Consider the following 15,172-nt stretch of genomic DNA (forward strand, 5'->3'; position numbering starts at 1 on the left):
CAATTCCGAGAAAATCTTATCGAAATATCGAAAGGTACAGTAGCTTAGAAGAGTGCCCAAACTGTTACTAATGAGAGAAAGTCAGTAACTCCCTTATAAATGGTGTGCGCAGCAGCGTTCTTACCTTTGTAATAATAGAAATTCCAAGAATTAAAGTAACAGAACTACTTACAGTTTTGAAACAATATACTTTGGACTTTATCATACATGCAAAGTAATAATTAAAACAAGTACTTATCAATGTGTATACAAAACCGTTGGCCCCATACTTCAGTTTATTTTTGGCGTTATACAGTACACAGTTAATTCTTATAGTAAAATGACTGCAATTGGCGTCTTCTTGCTGAATATCTTTTTATTTGTTTGTTTTTCTGGAGAGATTACTCTTGCTAGAGGTAAGGAAAATATGTCAGTTTTTTTGTACACAGCATTAAATATTACCAAAAACACCTTTAAGTTATTGATTATTTTTGAATTGCCTCTTTCAGTCCAACGGACAATTTATCATACTCTTTCTTGTAAGATCCCTCATTTTATTTGTAGGATTTTATTTTGTATAAGAGTTTCAAATTTCTTTTTTGTTATCACAATTTTCGGACCAATTAAGATTTAAGTTCTTGGTATTTGCCAAGGGTTTTATTTCTTATTATGATCATTTAATATGGATGTACCGTAAATTTGTATATGTATAAATGATTTATTAAAATTTAAGACAAACATAGTAAACTTAAAAGACAGATTTCAGTTGACATAATTTCTGTATTTTGTTAAGTCCCACGATTTTTACAAGGATTTATTTATTCTTTAGAGGATGCATGTTTAATGAAGTCAATAGTTTTAAATAAAACTTTTAACTAAATGAAATATCAAAATTACACAGATAAGAACATTACGAATAAATTGGTTGTGGAAAGATATTATGGTCGATCGAGAAAGAAGCAATATATTTGTTTTTATTTGTTTGTTTCTTTCGTTCCGAAAATTTAAGGTAAACTTTGAAACATATACAACATGTACAATGAACAAAATAAAAAAAAATGAATTCTATAGTTTTGTTTCAGAAGAGATCAATTGAACATATTTTTACTGTACAGGTAAAACGTTATTCTAAAATATTGACCAAATTGCAAGTTGTTTTAACATAACTTTTATGTCATATATATTTATGAATATAAAATGGTCTGTTTGCACTGTTTAAAATGATTGAAATGAATAATAATAATAATAATGAAAGCGCTGATATTTTTTTAATTTTAATGAAAATGATACATAATCGTTATTTCCACACTAGAATTAGAAATACTTTTTTCAATGGTTATTTGGGCTGACATTTTAAAATCAACTACATTTCGTATTTTGACCTTTTCCTACTATGCTGACATACTTTAAAGCTTTACTATAATAACTAGTTTTATTCGTACAAATAATTTGTAAAGTCTACAATTTTGGTACCGTTTCGTCATAATAGTTTTACTTCAAAAATAAGGAGATTTGGTATGATTGCCGTTGAGATTTCTGTCTGACAAAAGACCCCCCCCCCCCCCCCCAAAAAAAAAAAAGGATGATCATGTAAAGCAAGTTCAGGTCAATTTACGACATTCAACAATTAGCAAAACTCATACAGTGATGCAAACACATGTATAATTTTGTGTTCATTTGTAATTGTTGTATTTGATGATAGTCCAATGTGTGGACTTTATTTTAATAAAAATTACTTGCTTACTTACTTACTTACAGTGTAAAAGCTTTGAAAGGCATAGGGGAAAATGTGAGACAATACAACAGAGAAAACTTACGGTCTGGTTAAAGTTAATAGCATTAAATGGAATATAATTATGTTAGACGGCAACCAAAGAAAACCATGCTTGCTTTGGAAAGACACAGAGAATCTGTCTGGGGTTGTCCATTGAATAGTTTGACCGGAGCATTGTTAAACATGTTAAACTAATCGACAAAATAGATTTCTGCTTTTATAAATTATAAAATCACAAATGCTTGTATCTTTTTATCCTGCAGTTAATGAAGAGAGGGTTATTCAGTATTGTTCTTTGACATTGTTTTCACGTAAAATATTAACTTTTTACGATAAGTCTAAACAGAAACTACAGACAAAAGAGGAAATCTGATGATAGCCGGAAGCCAGATTGGTTCATTAAAGCCCCTTTAAGAACAGTACTTATCATTATAGAAAATGTCCGTCGACAAAAATCATGATAATGAAAAAATTTACCTCACAACTATTACAATCTGTTGTAGATGATCGTGAATCATCAGAAATGGATTCAAAGATTGACAATATGATACATGCTTTACAAGGTACACGTATACATATTAGAATAATTTCGTGTAGGAATAGTAGCGTATATATCGAAAAATCCTTCTAATTAAATGAATGTTATTGATTGTTTGCAAAGAAAATAAATATTATGTTGGTGTGTATCAGCTAGTTCGACTCACTTACAAATTAAAGCTTATAAAACAAGTTTTCCTAATTAATTGTTACTATGTAAGCATTATTTTGTTGGACACAAGCTATTTTCATGCTTTATGATAGTATCGATTTTATTTACTAATTATTATTTATTATACTGAAAAGATTTTAGTTGAGCATTATGATATTTTCTATACTAGGTATATGCATTCAAGACAACCCTAATCAAACTGTTAAACATCTGAAGAAGCATACACAGACTATTTTAAACAGTAAGCTTATTATGAATATACTATTTTAGGTTTCATATAAATATATCTTCTGTTGCACATCCATATGCTGTAATTTTGCATTTTATGAAGTATGAATAATGAAAATATGAGTTTTTGGTAAATTTAATAAGTTTACTTTTCCAAAAAACACTATCACTTGCTTTGATAGTATATAAAAAAGTAAAATAACAAAAATACCGAGGAAAATTCAAAACGGAAAGTCTTTTATCAATTGGCAAAATCAAAAGTTCAAACACATCAAACGAATGGAAAACAACTGTCATATTCCTGAATTGGTACAGGCTTTTCCTTATGTAGAAAATTGTGGATTAAACCTGGGTTTATAGCTAGCTAAACAATGTATATTGAATTTTTGTTTTAAAGACATTGGATTTTACAAGGACATTGTTAAATTGAATAAACAACTGAAAAATGAAATCAAGTGGATTGTTAAAGGTACGTCAATTAGTTATTAAAAATAGTAGGTGCGTGTCATGCCAAAATCATTGAGCTTAGAAGGCTTATGCTCTTCAAATTTGGCTCACTTAGATGGGATGCTCATATAATGCATTGTAATGCATGTGATCGGTTTCTGTCTAGAACTACCCGATGAAGATTATTACAGAAAGATGTATCAATTTAACATATTTGTTTTATCGTCGTATCTCAATCAAAACACAGACCACTGCGTCTTCTAAATAGAAACATAGATTACTTATTTATAATGCTATAACCCTGTAAACAATATCAAAAGGTTCGGGGTATTTTTATGAAAACATGTGATTGTGAACCAACAGGAGAAAAATGTCTGATCGTTTTAAACATTATTATTTAAGCAGCATTATTTTGTTCTAATATTAATTCTAGAATAAATTCCTGAATTCTTTTATTCCGTTAACTAGCCAAGAATATCAACATTATTGAAATGAAATAATTATGGGGTTATCAAAATAAATCAATGTTCATTATGGAGGCGTTTCATTATATATTCGTTTGTTAGTTGTTGGTTTTGATATTTATTTTCAAGAATTAAATGGTCCTGGTGAAACCAAGAGATTATTTGAACTACTAAAACGAGATGCAAAAGGTAACGTTTCATTTTAGGTTTCAAGGCATTATAGTTTTTATTAACGTATTGAAAAATTCATAAAGAATTTGCTTAATAATTCTAATATGTATAATCGAAATATCTAATGATTCAATGACGTTAACGGTACCAATTTTACTGCACCAGATGCGCATTTCGACCATTAGCGCTATTTAGTGATGCTCGAGGCCTGCATATCCGAAAATCCGAATCCAAATAAAAACGTCGTATAGCTGTGCAAGCTATAAAGGACCTAAAGTGAAGCCAAATCTGGACAACGAAATAAAACTATGCATGAGGGAGACATATTCCTTAACCTATATGAGTTATAAATCATTGTCTCGCCTGCGAAGAAATTCGCGGAAAGCGAAAAATAGGGATTGCTTTTCCGGCGACGGCTGTGGTGACGGCTGCAGCGACGGCGTCAACAATTGTTAAGTTTTCTGCTTAAGTTAGTTTGATAGGAACTACTTGTGATAGGTCATTGATATTTGATATAAAGTTGCATTACAATCGGTTCATATCAGTTTGACAACTATTTCGAGGCCATGTTCTATATGTCATGGTCCAGTAACTTAATTAGCAATTCTCAATGATAAATTTTCTGCTTACTAAGTTAGTTTGATAGGACCTAATTGTGATAGATCAATTGTGACAATTTTGTATGAAGTTGCATTACTATCAGTACATATCAGTTAGATGATTATTTTCAGCCCTTTCCCACTAGATTATGGTCCAGCGACTGAATTAATAAACCATGTCACTGTCCATCAAATTTTTTTCTGAATTTTATGCCGAAAGGCGAGACATATCTCTGTGTCAACAGTTTATTTTAGCACAGAAATTCAATCAAACAATATCCGTATTTTCATGCCTGTACAATCTTAACTAAATTACAATTTAACAAAAATGAACTTGTGTTAAAATATTAACTAAATTACTATTCAACAAAAATAAACTCAACAATGCAAAATTTAATTTATCGCGCAGAAGTTTGTGGTGTATTACCACAGAAGAAGCCAAAATACAAAGACTGTACAGAAATAAAGGAGAAAAGTAAAGAAAAACTGGAAAGTGGAGTGTACACAATTCATCTTGGAGGAACAATCTCTGTCTAGGCTTATTGTGGAAAGTGGAGTGTACACAATTCATCTTGGAGGAACAAGCTCTGTCTAGGCTTATTGTGGAAAGTGGAGTGTACACAATTCATCTTGGAGGAACAAGCTCTGTCTAGGCTTATTGTGGAAAGTGGAGTGTACACAACTCATCTTGGAGGAACAAGCTCTGTCTAGGCTTATTGTGGAAAGTGGAGTGTACACAACTCATCTTGGAGGAACAAGCTCTGTCTAGGCTTATTGTGGAAAGTGGAGTGTACACAATTCATCTTGGAGGAACAAGCTCTGTCTAGGCTTATTGTGGAAAGTGGAGTGTACACAATTCATCTTGGAGGAACAAGCTCTGTCCAGGCTTATTGTGGAAAGTGGAGTGTACACAATTCATCTTGGAGGAACAAGCTCTGTCCAGGCTTATTGTGGAAAGTGGAGTGTACACAATTCATCTTGGAGGAACAAGCTCTGTCCAGGCTTATTGTGGAAAGTGGAGTGTACACAATTCATCTTGGAGGAACGGCTTATTGTGGAAAGTGGAGTGTACACAATTCATCTTGGAGGAACAAGCTCTGTCCAGGCTTATTGTGGAAAGTGGAGTGTACACAATTCATCTTGGAGGAACAAGCTCTGTCTAGGCTTATTGTGGAAAGTGGAGTGTACACAATTCATCTTGGAGGAACAAGCTCTGTCCAGGCTTATTGTGGAAAGTGGAGTGTACACACTTCATCTTGGAGGAACAAGCTCTGTCTAGGCTTATTGTGATATGACGACAGACGGGGGAGGCTGGACTGTATGTTTACTTTAATCTTATATTTTTTGGCAAAATGTATCATTCTACAATCTCAAAAGTTTAAATTTTTTTAATCTGGTGTTAAAGTCAACGAGATAACAATATAACAAAGAAAGTAGACATAATACATTTACATCTGGATTTCAATATACAGTGGTTAACAATAGATTGGTGTCTGTACAATATGTCAAGCTTTAAAAACGTCATCACCGAGTCTTATAAGGTTGTTAGTGAAAGTAATAGCGACTATCAAAGATCTGCTATCTAAACAAAATTCTTCAAATAACACAACACATTAAATTTAGACGCATGACAACTACTGAAAAGTTTTCTGACTGATGACATACACGTGCACATGTAAATTAAAGGTTTGAAATTATACCAATAAATATCATACCGGAACAAAGAATGTTCGCAGATACTGAAAGCAAACTAGTTTCATTGTTTAGCAATGTATATTTGTTACCTCAGTCTGTTTGTTTAGGTTATTCATAAACGATTAAATGGAACTGGTGGTTATAATCGAAAATGGGCGGAGTGTGAAAATGGATTCGGAGACATCCGGAAAGAATTCTGGTTTGGTAAGTGTTGAAAATCTGAAATAACAATGATTAATTTTGTTTTACATGTAGATACAATAATGGAGAATACACAAATTGAAAATACAAAGAAATTATCAACTGCGTTTTTTTCTAAATAATATTGATATCCGCTATTACAAATAAAATGTACTTTCAACATGCTGGTATTCCAATGGGACTCAAATGGTCCCATCACAGATTTGTTGGTTTTCTGTTATGAATCTCGGTTTGGATCTTTAAAGCTGATACTAATCTGACTCTGTGTCTGACTAGTAAATGATTTTATAACAAAGTTGATGTAAGTATCATGCTATATTGAATTGATTTGTATTGCTTTGTATTGTAGGCAATAAGTTCACCCATATATTAACTTCAAGTGGAAAGTATGAGTTAAGAGTAGATATCATTGACAAAAAGAACAAGAAGTGGTATGCAGTGTACAAAACATTTGTTGTAGGTGATGCTAAATCGAAATACAAATTAACGGTTGGTGATTACTCTGGAAATGCAGGTAAATAGTAAAAAGGTATAGCCAATTCCACCGGTATCTATGTCACATTAGGACAATTTAAAAAAAAAGTATTAACCTTACTATAATATGTGTACTTTGAGGTGTTAACAAAATAGTGGCGTATTTCTAAACACTTTTAAAACCAAATAACAAAAGTCTTACGATGGATCAAAGTGTAATTTTGTTGGATTATTTTTACTAATTTGAAGTGTTTTTGAACAAAATGAATAAGTATAACATTATATACAAAACCAAATTTCTATTGGAACTTAAGCTATGTTGTGTCCTTCAGATATAAATTTATTTATTATTGCAAGCTATGTCCTTCAAATATTGTTTCGAAATTGAATTCAACAGCACTCTTTGGCGCCGAATAACTTTTTGATTCTGTGGATGTGTATAACATTGTGGATTATTTTTTATTTTAAATTCTGCAATATTCGGACCCTCTGCGTTTAACAAATAACGAGTAAAAGTAAAATAATGTTTTGGTTAACTCCGATTGTTTTATTTTATTTGGAATCAGATATTTCATATTTCATTTTGTTATGGAGTGTGATTTTTATTTTGTTTTACTGACTAATTTAATTATTGATGAAAAAATATTTTAAATTAATCTTTTCTATCTAGATTGCTGCTTATCATCTAATTTTGAAACAAAACAACTCACTCGCATTTTTCACACATCTTTTATAAAACTGTTTTAGGTGACAAACTAACATATCACAACGGAATGAAATTCACTACAGTAGACCAGGACAATGACCCGTATAGTAGTAGCAACTGTGCTCAGTTACAGAATGGATCATGGTGGTATAAAAAATGCTCTAATTGTGACCTAAGCCGAGGTCATGGAAACCGATACAAACCATATCGGGGACATGTGCAAGATCTAGTAGAATCAGTTATGATGATCAGAAAGGCATAACTAATTTTTTCAATTACCGCAATAAAATACACTTTCGGACGCATGAAATTATTTAATGTGTTGTTTTTCATTTTTTATGTCCCCGCAACTAAAAGTTGGGGGGCATATTGTTTTACCCCTGTCCGTCCGTCCGTCCGTCTGTCCTTCCGTCCGTCCGTCTGTCCGTCCTTCCGTCCGTCCGCCCATTATGGGTATATAGTTATTCAAGATAACTCCTTCTACAGTTTGAACACTAGGAAGTTTTCACTTTGCTGGTTGTTTTTACATATATTGAAGGTGTGCATGTGGTCAGGGTTTTAATTTTTATTAATATTTGCTCTTTTGGGAGATACTTGAACTTTGTCATTTTTGGAGTATATACTTGCATAAGACATGTAAGAGGTGCATAGCGTTTCCAGATAACTCCTCCTACAGTTAACCATAGACCTATGTGCTCCCATGCTCAACTTTGTGTATTTTAAAATAACACTTTGCATCAGCGGGGGCATCATTTGTGTCTCCCAGACACAATAATATCTCAAAGAAAGTCCTACATGACGCTGCTATAATACAGTTACTTCTGAGTGGAGTGCGGGAAATTTGTTTTTGTTTCTGTGTTTATTTTGGGGTTTAAAAGAAAACTCAGCTACGTATTTACCACCCACTTTAAGCGTTGGATTTGGAAAATTTCAAATGGATAATTTTTTCCGAATAAAAATGTTAATGAAATTTCCCTTGGATGAAAATATCATCATCATGGTACGTTAGGAGTTTAATATGTTTTTAACAGGTGTGAATACCTTAGATAAGTTCGTGTACTACGAAACACATTTTGACCCTGCTTTATGGCGTCATGTATTCGGATTTCTTTTTTCAATTTAGTAGTCAGTCATCCTGATTGTATTTGTATTGTACCTGTTTTTAATATGTAATTTGGTTTAACGGCATATGGTCTAGATCAGCAAAGGAGCAAGTCTGTTCGTACGTGAAACTGATTAATTCTCACCACAGTTTCTGTTTGTATCATGCCAGGCAATCAGAATCATTTGTTGCCTGTTGCCTTTTGTTAATTGTCTTTGTTTTTTATTTTTTCGGGTGTTGGTGGTGGGAATGCCTGTTGTATTTTCCATTATTTCTGGTTATTCGTGTTGTTATTCTATACTCCACACTACAAGGTAACGGGGTATATGATTTTTGGCCCGTCCTTATTTCTGTCTGGCCGTCCATCCTTCCCTCCCTCAGGAAAATTCGTTTCGTTTTCGTCTGCTAACTCAAATACTTTTTATCCGATTGCAACCTTAGATAGCAATATAGTCATATAATGAGAGGATATTTATTTGAAGGTCACAAGGTCAATGGCCAATGTCATATACGTAGAACGAAAAAGTGCAGAAAAGTGGTTTCCAGATTCTAAATCAAATACTACATATTGGGTTACGACCTAACTTGGATATGTGGTCAAATATTATGAGAGGAAGATGAGGTCAACACATTAAAGGTCAAGGTAAAAGTTAGTAGTAACTGAAAATAGACCAACATTGTGCAAAAAAGTGGTTCCCGGATGCTAACGCAAATATTACACATTAGATTGGAAGCTGACTTGTATATATGGTTACAGCTTATAAGAAGACGATCCCAGTTGATTTTTAGGTCACTTTGTCCAATGTCAAGGTCATAGGAGAGGGTCCGGTAATATAGACTGCAATGTATGCAGAAAAGAAAGTGATTTCAGGATGCTAAATCAAATACTACATATGCGATTACAACCTCACTTGGATATATAGTCATATATAATGAGAGTAAGACCCCTATTGACGTTGAGGTCACTGTGTCAAGTATAAAGGTCAAGGTCAAAGAAAATAAAAAAAATTGGTCAATAGTCATTGTCATATAAATTTACAGAAAAATGCATAAAAGTGGTTTTAGGATGCTGAATCACATGGTACATATGGCATTTCATCCTTACTTGGACGTATAATAAGAGAAAATCCCTGTTGATGTTGAAGTCACTCGGCTCAAATTTTTTTTATGTAAGACAATGTCACTGTCCGAAATCATAACAGAACAAGATCCTCCTAAAAACGAACGGAACAAAAAAAAGCTTTTCCGTCTATATGGTGCGGAAGAGAGGACCGGAGCGTTAGGTATGAGAGCTTGTTTACTGAATGATCTTTAATTAGGTATTTAAGTATTACGTTCACATATTACCCCTACTTTCAGAAGTAAGTTTTTATTCAACGCAATCATAGGTTTGAACGTTGTTTTCAATTTAGACTTATTTATATTTTTTCGTTTGGACTTGTATTATATTTTCCTTCGGGTTTATATGATCCGTTCATCCTATTTCGACTCTTTAAAATTCAAGAGTCTATCCTAAATTGAGGTAAATTATATGGCCTTCCAAATAACGTTTCGATCCCTAACATCACTGAAGAGACATTAATTGTCGAAATCCGGATAGGGTGTACAAATTTTTGCACCTCATGTTTGCTGTATACCGTCTTCTCCGCAAGTTTATTGTTTTCTGTTTGGTATTAAATTAATAATTAAGTTCCATGTTACATCTCGTGATCAATTTATTTGGCAATCAACAATGGCAGTCAGCAGGGTTTAAGAACATCAGTTGTTCGACCTGTTAGTCAAATGCGTTTTGTTAAAATATACTTTTCACTTTTTTGGTCTTTTGGAAAATGTTGTTTGTGCTGTATTTAGACCCCTCTACCAAGAAATTTGTTGTACATGCCGAGTATAAAAATTGCGGTTTTTATCCAACGCAATCATAGGTTTGAACGTTGTTTTCAATTTAGACTTGTATATATATATATATACTTTTCAATTTAGACTTGTTTATATTTTTCCGTTTGGACTTGTATTATATTTTCCTTCGGGTTTATATGATCCGTTCATCCTATTTCGACTCTTTAGAATTCAAGAGTCTATCCTAAATTGAGGTAAATTATATGGCCTTCCAAATACCGTTTCGATCCCTAACATCACTGAAGAGACATTAATTGTCGAAATCCGGATATGGTGTACAAATTTTTGCACCTCATATTTGTGGTGTACCATCTTTTCCACAAGTTTATTGTTTTCTGTTCGGTATTAGATTAATATTAAGATCCATTTTGTACTGGTGATCAATTTATTTGGCAATCGCCAATGGCAGTCAGCAGGGTTAAGGACATCCGTTGTTCGACCTGTTAGTCAAATGCGTTTTGTTAAAATATACTTTTTCACTATTTTGGTCTTTTAGAAAATGTTGTTTGTGCTGTATTTAGACCCCTCTACCAAGAAATTTGTTTTACATGCACACGTATAAAAATAGCGATTTTTATTCAACGCAATCATAGGTTTGAACGTTGTTTTCAATTTAGACTTGTTTATATTTTTCCGTTTGGACTTGTATTATATTTTCCTTCGAGTTTATATGATCCGTTCATCCTATTTCGACTCTTTAAAATTCAAAAGTCTATCCTAAATTGAGGTTAATTATATGGACTTCCAAATACCGTTTCGATCCCTAACATCACTGAAGAGACATTAATAGTCGAAATCCGGATATGGTGTACAAATTTTTGGACCTCATATCTGTGGTTTACCATCTTTTCCACAAGTTTATTGTTTTCTGTTTGGTATTAAATAAATATTAAGATCCATTTTGTACTGGTGATCAATTTATTTGGCAATCACCAATGGCAGTCAGCAGGGTTAAGGACATCCGTTGTTCGACCTGTTAGTCAAATGCGTTTTGTTAAAATATACTTTTTCACTATTTTGGTCTTTTGGAAAATGTTGTTTGTGCTGTATTTAGACCCCTCTACCAAGAAATTTGTTTTACATGCACACGTATAAAAATAGCGATTTTTATTCAACGCAATCATAGGTTTGAACGTTGTTTTCAATTTAGACTTATTTATATATATATATATAGGTGACGCAAACGGGGATTGTTATGTCCGTCCGTCCGTTTGTCCGACCGTTCCACTTTTGTTTCAGTTACTGCTTTTGAACTGCTTGCAGATTTTTGTGATACTTTCACATAATCTCACTCACAAGGTGTACCTTTGCATCACCTTTTTCTATCCTCAGCTGAGTTCAAAATTGAGTTCGAATTATGGCACTAAGAAATTTAAGTATCAATGTGAATAAATCCCGCATTTTTTTTATAGTTTTGCTCATTGATTTATGCATTATGATGACCTGCAGTTATTTATATCCCCTGAAAGATTGATTTCTTAATATCATATCTGAAAACATTTATTTACAATATGCAAATTTAGACAAACTAAATAGTTTTGATGTCAACTGTTTGTTTTAGGCAAAGTTGACAGTTCTGGAAGTATGAAATTATTCTTGGTCTAACCATATTTCGTGATTAAATGCATTATTAAGGTCTTTTTCTTTCAAAAGAAAATTTGGACACACCTCGGACATACACTTCAACCAAAATAAATTTGTTTTAAAAGACACAAATGGGTGGGATACACACAAACAGAAGATGCACATTTTTACAACAAAACAAAAGTGGTCCATGCATGTAACTAACGTTTTCTGACACAAAAACTACCATTATTGAGTCAAATAGTAGTCAAAATTATAATTTTCCCCAGAAGAATGATCAATAATGACGTCATAACATAATACTATTGTTATGCGTCAGAACCTTTTGGTTTTGTATTTGTCAGATATTTATACATCAATTGTTTACTTTATTTACTGAAGGTACATTTCATGGCATTTTATGACCAATTATGACCCTTTGTGAACATACTCCTCTGTAATTAGTTGTCTCACTGGAAATCATATAATATCCCCACACTCTAAATTGCCGGCTATCTTTACGTCATGTAAATAAATCTATTCGCAGTTTCTCTTTATTTCACTACAGTTCTATTGTAATATTTTACATTTCACGTATTGTTATTACAATAGTTCATGTGTTTTTAAAATAAATGAGGTTAGGTCTTCAGGTGTAATACCACCACATAGTACGTCCCATCCGGTTGCATGAAAAAGGGTCGAAAAAAATATTCCCTTGAATTTGTCAGTTGTAGGAAATTAATAACTTCTTTATTGCAAAACAAACAAAAACCAATTTTGGTTATCATGAGCAATACAGGCACAAAACAAACATAAGAAAAACTCAGCAATAATAATATACATGTTAAAAAAAGTTATTGGTCTCCTTTCCTCAGTTCTACTGACTCTTTAATAAAAGAAACAACTGCTTGTATATCATTGGGTGTTGATGGATTAAGTATAATCGTGAATTTATCAGTTAAGTTGAGTGTACTAAAATTGGCATATTATTTTTCAATAAAATTCTGCATTTGGATTTATATTTGCATTTAAGTGTTTTTCTGTGTAAAAGGATTGTCAAAACTGTTCATAGAGTTAATATGCCTAGAAACAATTTAAGTAAAAACATAAATTAGAATATAGCAAAGTGCTCTCGACCAATGAAATTGTAGGATTTGATGCCTCTTAATTGTCAAGAATGAATGTAAATCATGTTCTTAGTAAGGGATTGTCCTATTATTTGGGTCTACATGTATTTACAGTTCAAAACAAAGATTTTCTATAAATGAGTTACAACTGCCCCAAGCACAATTATCAGATTGAAAGGATTTATCACACAGTGATTAAAAGTGACTAAAAGTTGAACTGTGAAACAATAAAAAAACTCAAATTGAATAAGTTGAAGTTTACTGGAGCAGTAAAATTGGTACCGTGAATGTTATGAAAATACAAAATATGTATTAATAACTTCAAATTACTAAAAAATTAAACAATATCAAAGCATTTGCTAAAAAAGAAAAAAAAAAGCTTTAAATTAAAAAATAACATAAATCTTTATAGCTTTCCAAAACTTTGATCATTGGATCAGCGGTTGGGAAGAATAGTTATTACGGTACCAATATTCCGATTAAATAAAAAAAAACAAAACAGGAATTTAATTTAAGTCTTGAACATATTAAAAACTTTTAAATGCATTTTATTTGAACATTTCCCTGACATAATGAAAAAGTATTTGATGTGAAAAGCCGGACCAAAATATTGGCTGTTAAATAGAATTAAGTTGTAACTCAAATGTATCAATTGATTTACACTGTAAATTAAAAAAAATAGATAATTCCTCACTAAAATATTACACGATTTACATTCATACTCACAATCAGGAAACATATACAATTCCTACATTTTCTTTGTTCTGTTGTGTCACCTTATATCTATAACGCATTTATTTAAAATATTTCCCAAATGATAAGAAAGTCCGTACATCACTAAAACTAATCCATAAATGAAATGCCTAAAAAAGAAGTCATGCATTAATTATAAACATTGTACTGACAATGAAACTAAAATACTCTAACTCTAATTAATTGGTATAATCATTTCAATAATAATAATTGTCTAAAATATGTTATATCATTATTATATGTTTTTTTTTTTTTTTTTTTTTATTTATATCATGTCTATACTTATAATATTACTTTGTGTTTAATTCTAAACCAATATTTAATCTTAAACACTAGACTAATTTAATAGCGTATATTTTCACATAAAATATGTAGTATGTGTATATAAAAATATTGTGGTTATCTCCCTTTATAACCAAAGTGAAAGACTGTTTAAGATAAGGTAGAAGGTTGTGGTAATTTTCTAATAGCAAAACTGTGTAACAATTTAAAACAAAGACTTATTCCACAGTCTTAAAATCTCTGTATTAGTAAAAAAAGGTTGAAAACACCAAATGTGTATCAAAACAGTGGTGACCATGTTGGACAATTTTTGTTTGTTTTTAATTCAGGTTACACAAGATACTGTGTATCTTGTCTTACTCTACAGTCTTTAGTCTTAATTTTTATATTAAAATATATCTGGTCTCTATGTTTGCTCTATATCACATATTTGACGATGTACAGGATTTATGGAAGGTATTAAAATTTTGTTAGTAAATTGTCATGGTTTAGGCGATATTGGTAAAAGAAGAGATATTTTTGGTTACTTGCGAGATAAGAATTGTAACATATATTGTTTAGAAGATACTCATTTTACTCCATCCCAAGAAAATGATATTGAAAACCTATGGGGATACAAATGATTTTTTTTAGCTCATTTTCATCTAACTCCAGAGGTGTTGCAATTTTTTTCAAAAATAATTTTGAGTTTCAAGTTCATAGAGAAACAAGAGATTAATATGGAAATTATCTTGCATTAGACATTACAACTCAAAACCATAAGTTAATTCTAATTGCTATTTTTGGTCCTAATATGGACGATCCAGGTTTTTATGAAAAAATATCAGATATTATTGAAGATTTTGAGAATCAGTACTTCATAATCTGTGGTGATTTCAATCTTGTGCTTAATCCTGAAATAGATTATTACAATTACTTAAATGTAAACAATCCAAAAGCCAGGTTAAAATTATTAGAAATTATGGATAATCAAAGTATGGTTGACCCATACAGAGAACTATA

At 31.7% G+C, this 15,172-nt stretch overlaps 2 protein-coding genes across 6 annotated transcripts; both read left to right on the forward strand.

Annotated features, from left to right (window-relative positions):
* Positions 1-275: 275 nt before the first annotated feature.
* LOC127723235 (uncharacterized) lies at positions 276-4,918 on the forward strand. The gene is made up of 6 exons (XM_052229802.1): positions 276-395; positions 2,257-2,316; positions 2,632-2,703; positions 3,088-3,159; positions 3,731-3,790; positions 4,781-4,918. Exons 1-6 carry the CDS (start codon positions 320-322, stop codon positions 4,906-4,908), a joined length of 468 nt encoding a protein of 155 aa, XP_052085762.1. The 5' UTR covers positions 276-319; the 3' UTR covers positions 4,909-4,918.
* A 294-nt stretch (positions 4,919-5,212) lies between these two features.
* LOC127723234 (fibrinogen-like protein A) lies at positions 5,213-7,760 on the forward strand. Of its 5 annotated transcripts, none has more exons than XM_052229800.1 (5): positions 5,213-5,256; positions 5,651-5,689; positions 6,174-6,270; positions 6,617-6,781; positions 7,489-7,760. In XM_052229800.1, the coding sequence occupies exons 2-5, from the start codon at positions 5,663-5,665 to the stop codon at positions 7,707-7,709; spliced, it is 510 nt and encodes a 169-aa protein (XP_052085760.1). In that variant the 5' UTR covers positions 5,213-5,256; positions 5,651-5,662; the 3' UTR covers positions 7,710-7,760. The 5 variants fall into 5 exon arrangements, with proteins under 5 accessions (XP_052085760.1, XP_052085759.1, XP_052085757.1 ...); XM_052229799.1 differs by lacking the exon at positions 5,213-5,256 and adding an exon at positions 5,271-5,314; XM_052229797.1 differs by lacking the exon at positions 5,213-5,256 and adding an exon at positions 5,329-5,372.
* Positions 7,761-15,172: the final 7,412 nt, after the last annotated feature.

Source organism: Mytilus californianus, unplaced genomic scaffold (assembly GCF_021869535.1).
Source record: "Mytilus californianus isolate M0D057914Y unplaced genomic scaffold, xbMytCali1.0.p SCAF_13, whole genome shotgun sequence".
Taxonomy (NCBI): Eukaryota; Metazoa; Mollusca; class Bivalvia; order Mytilida; family Mytilidae; genus Mytilus; species Mytilus californianus.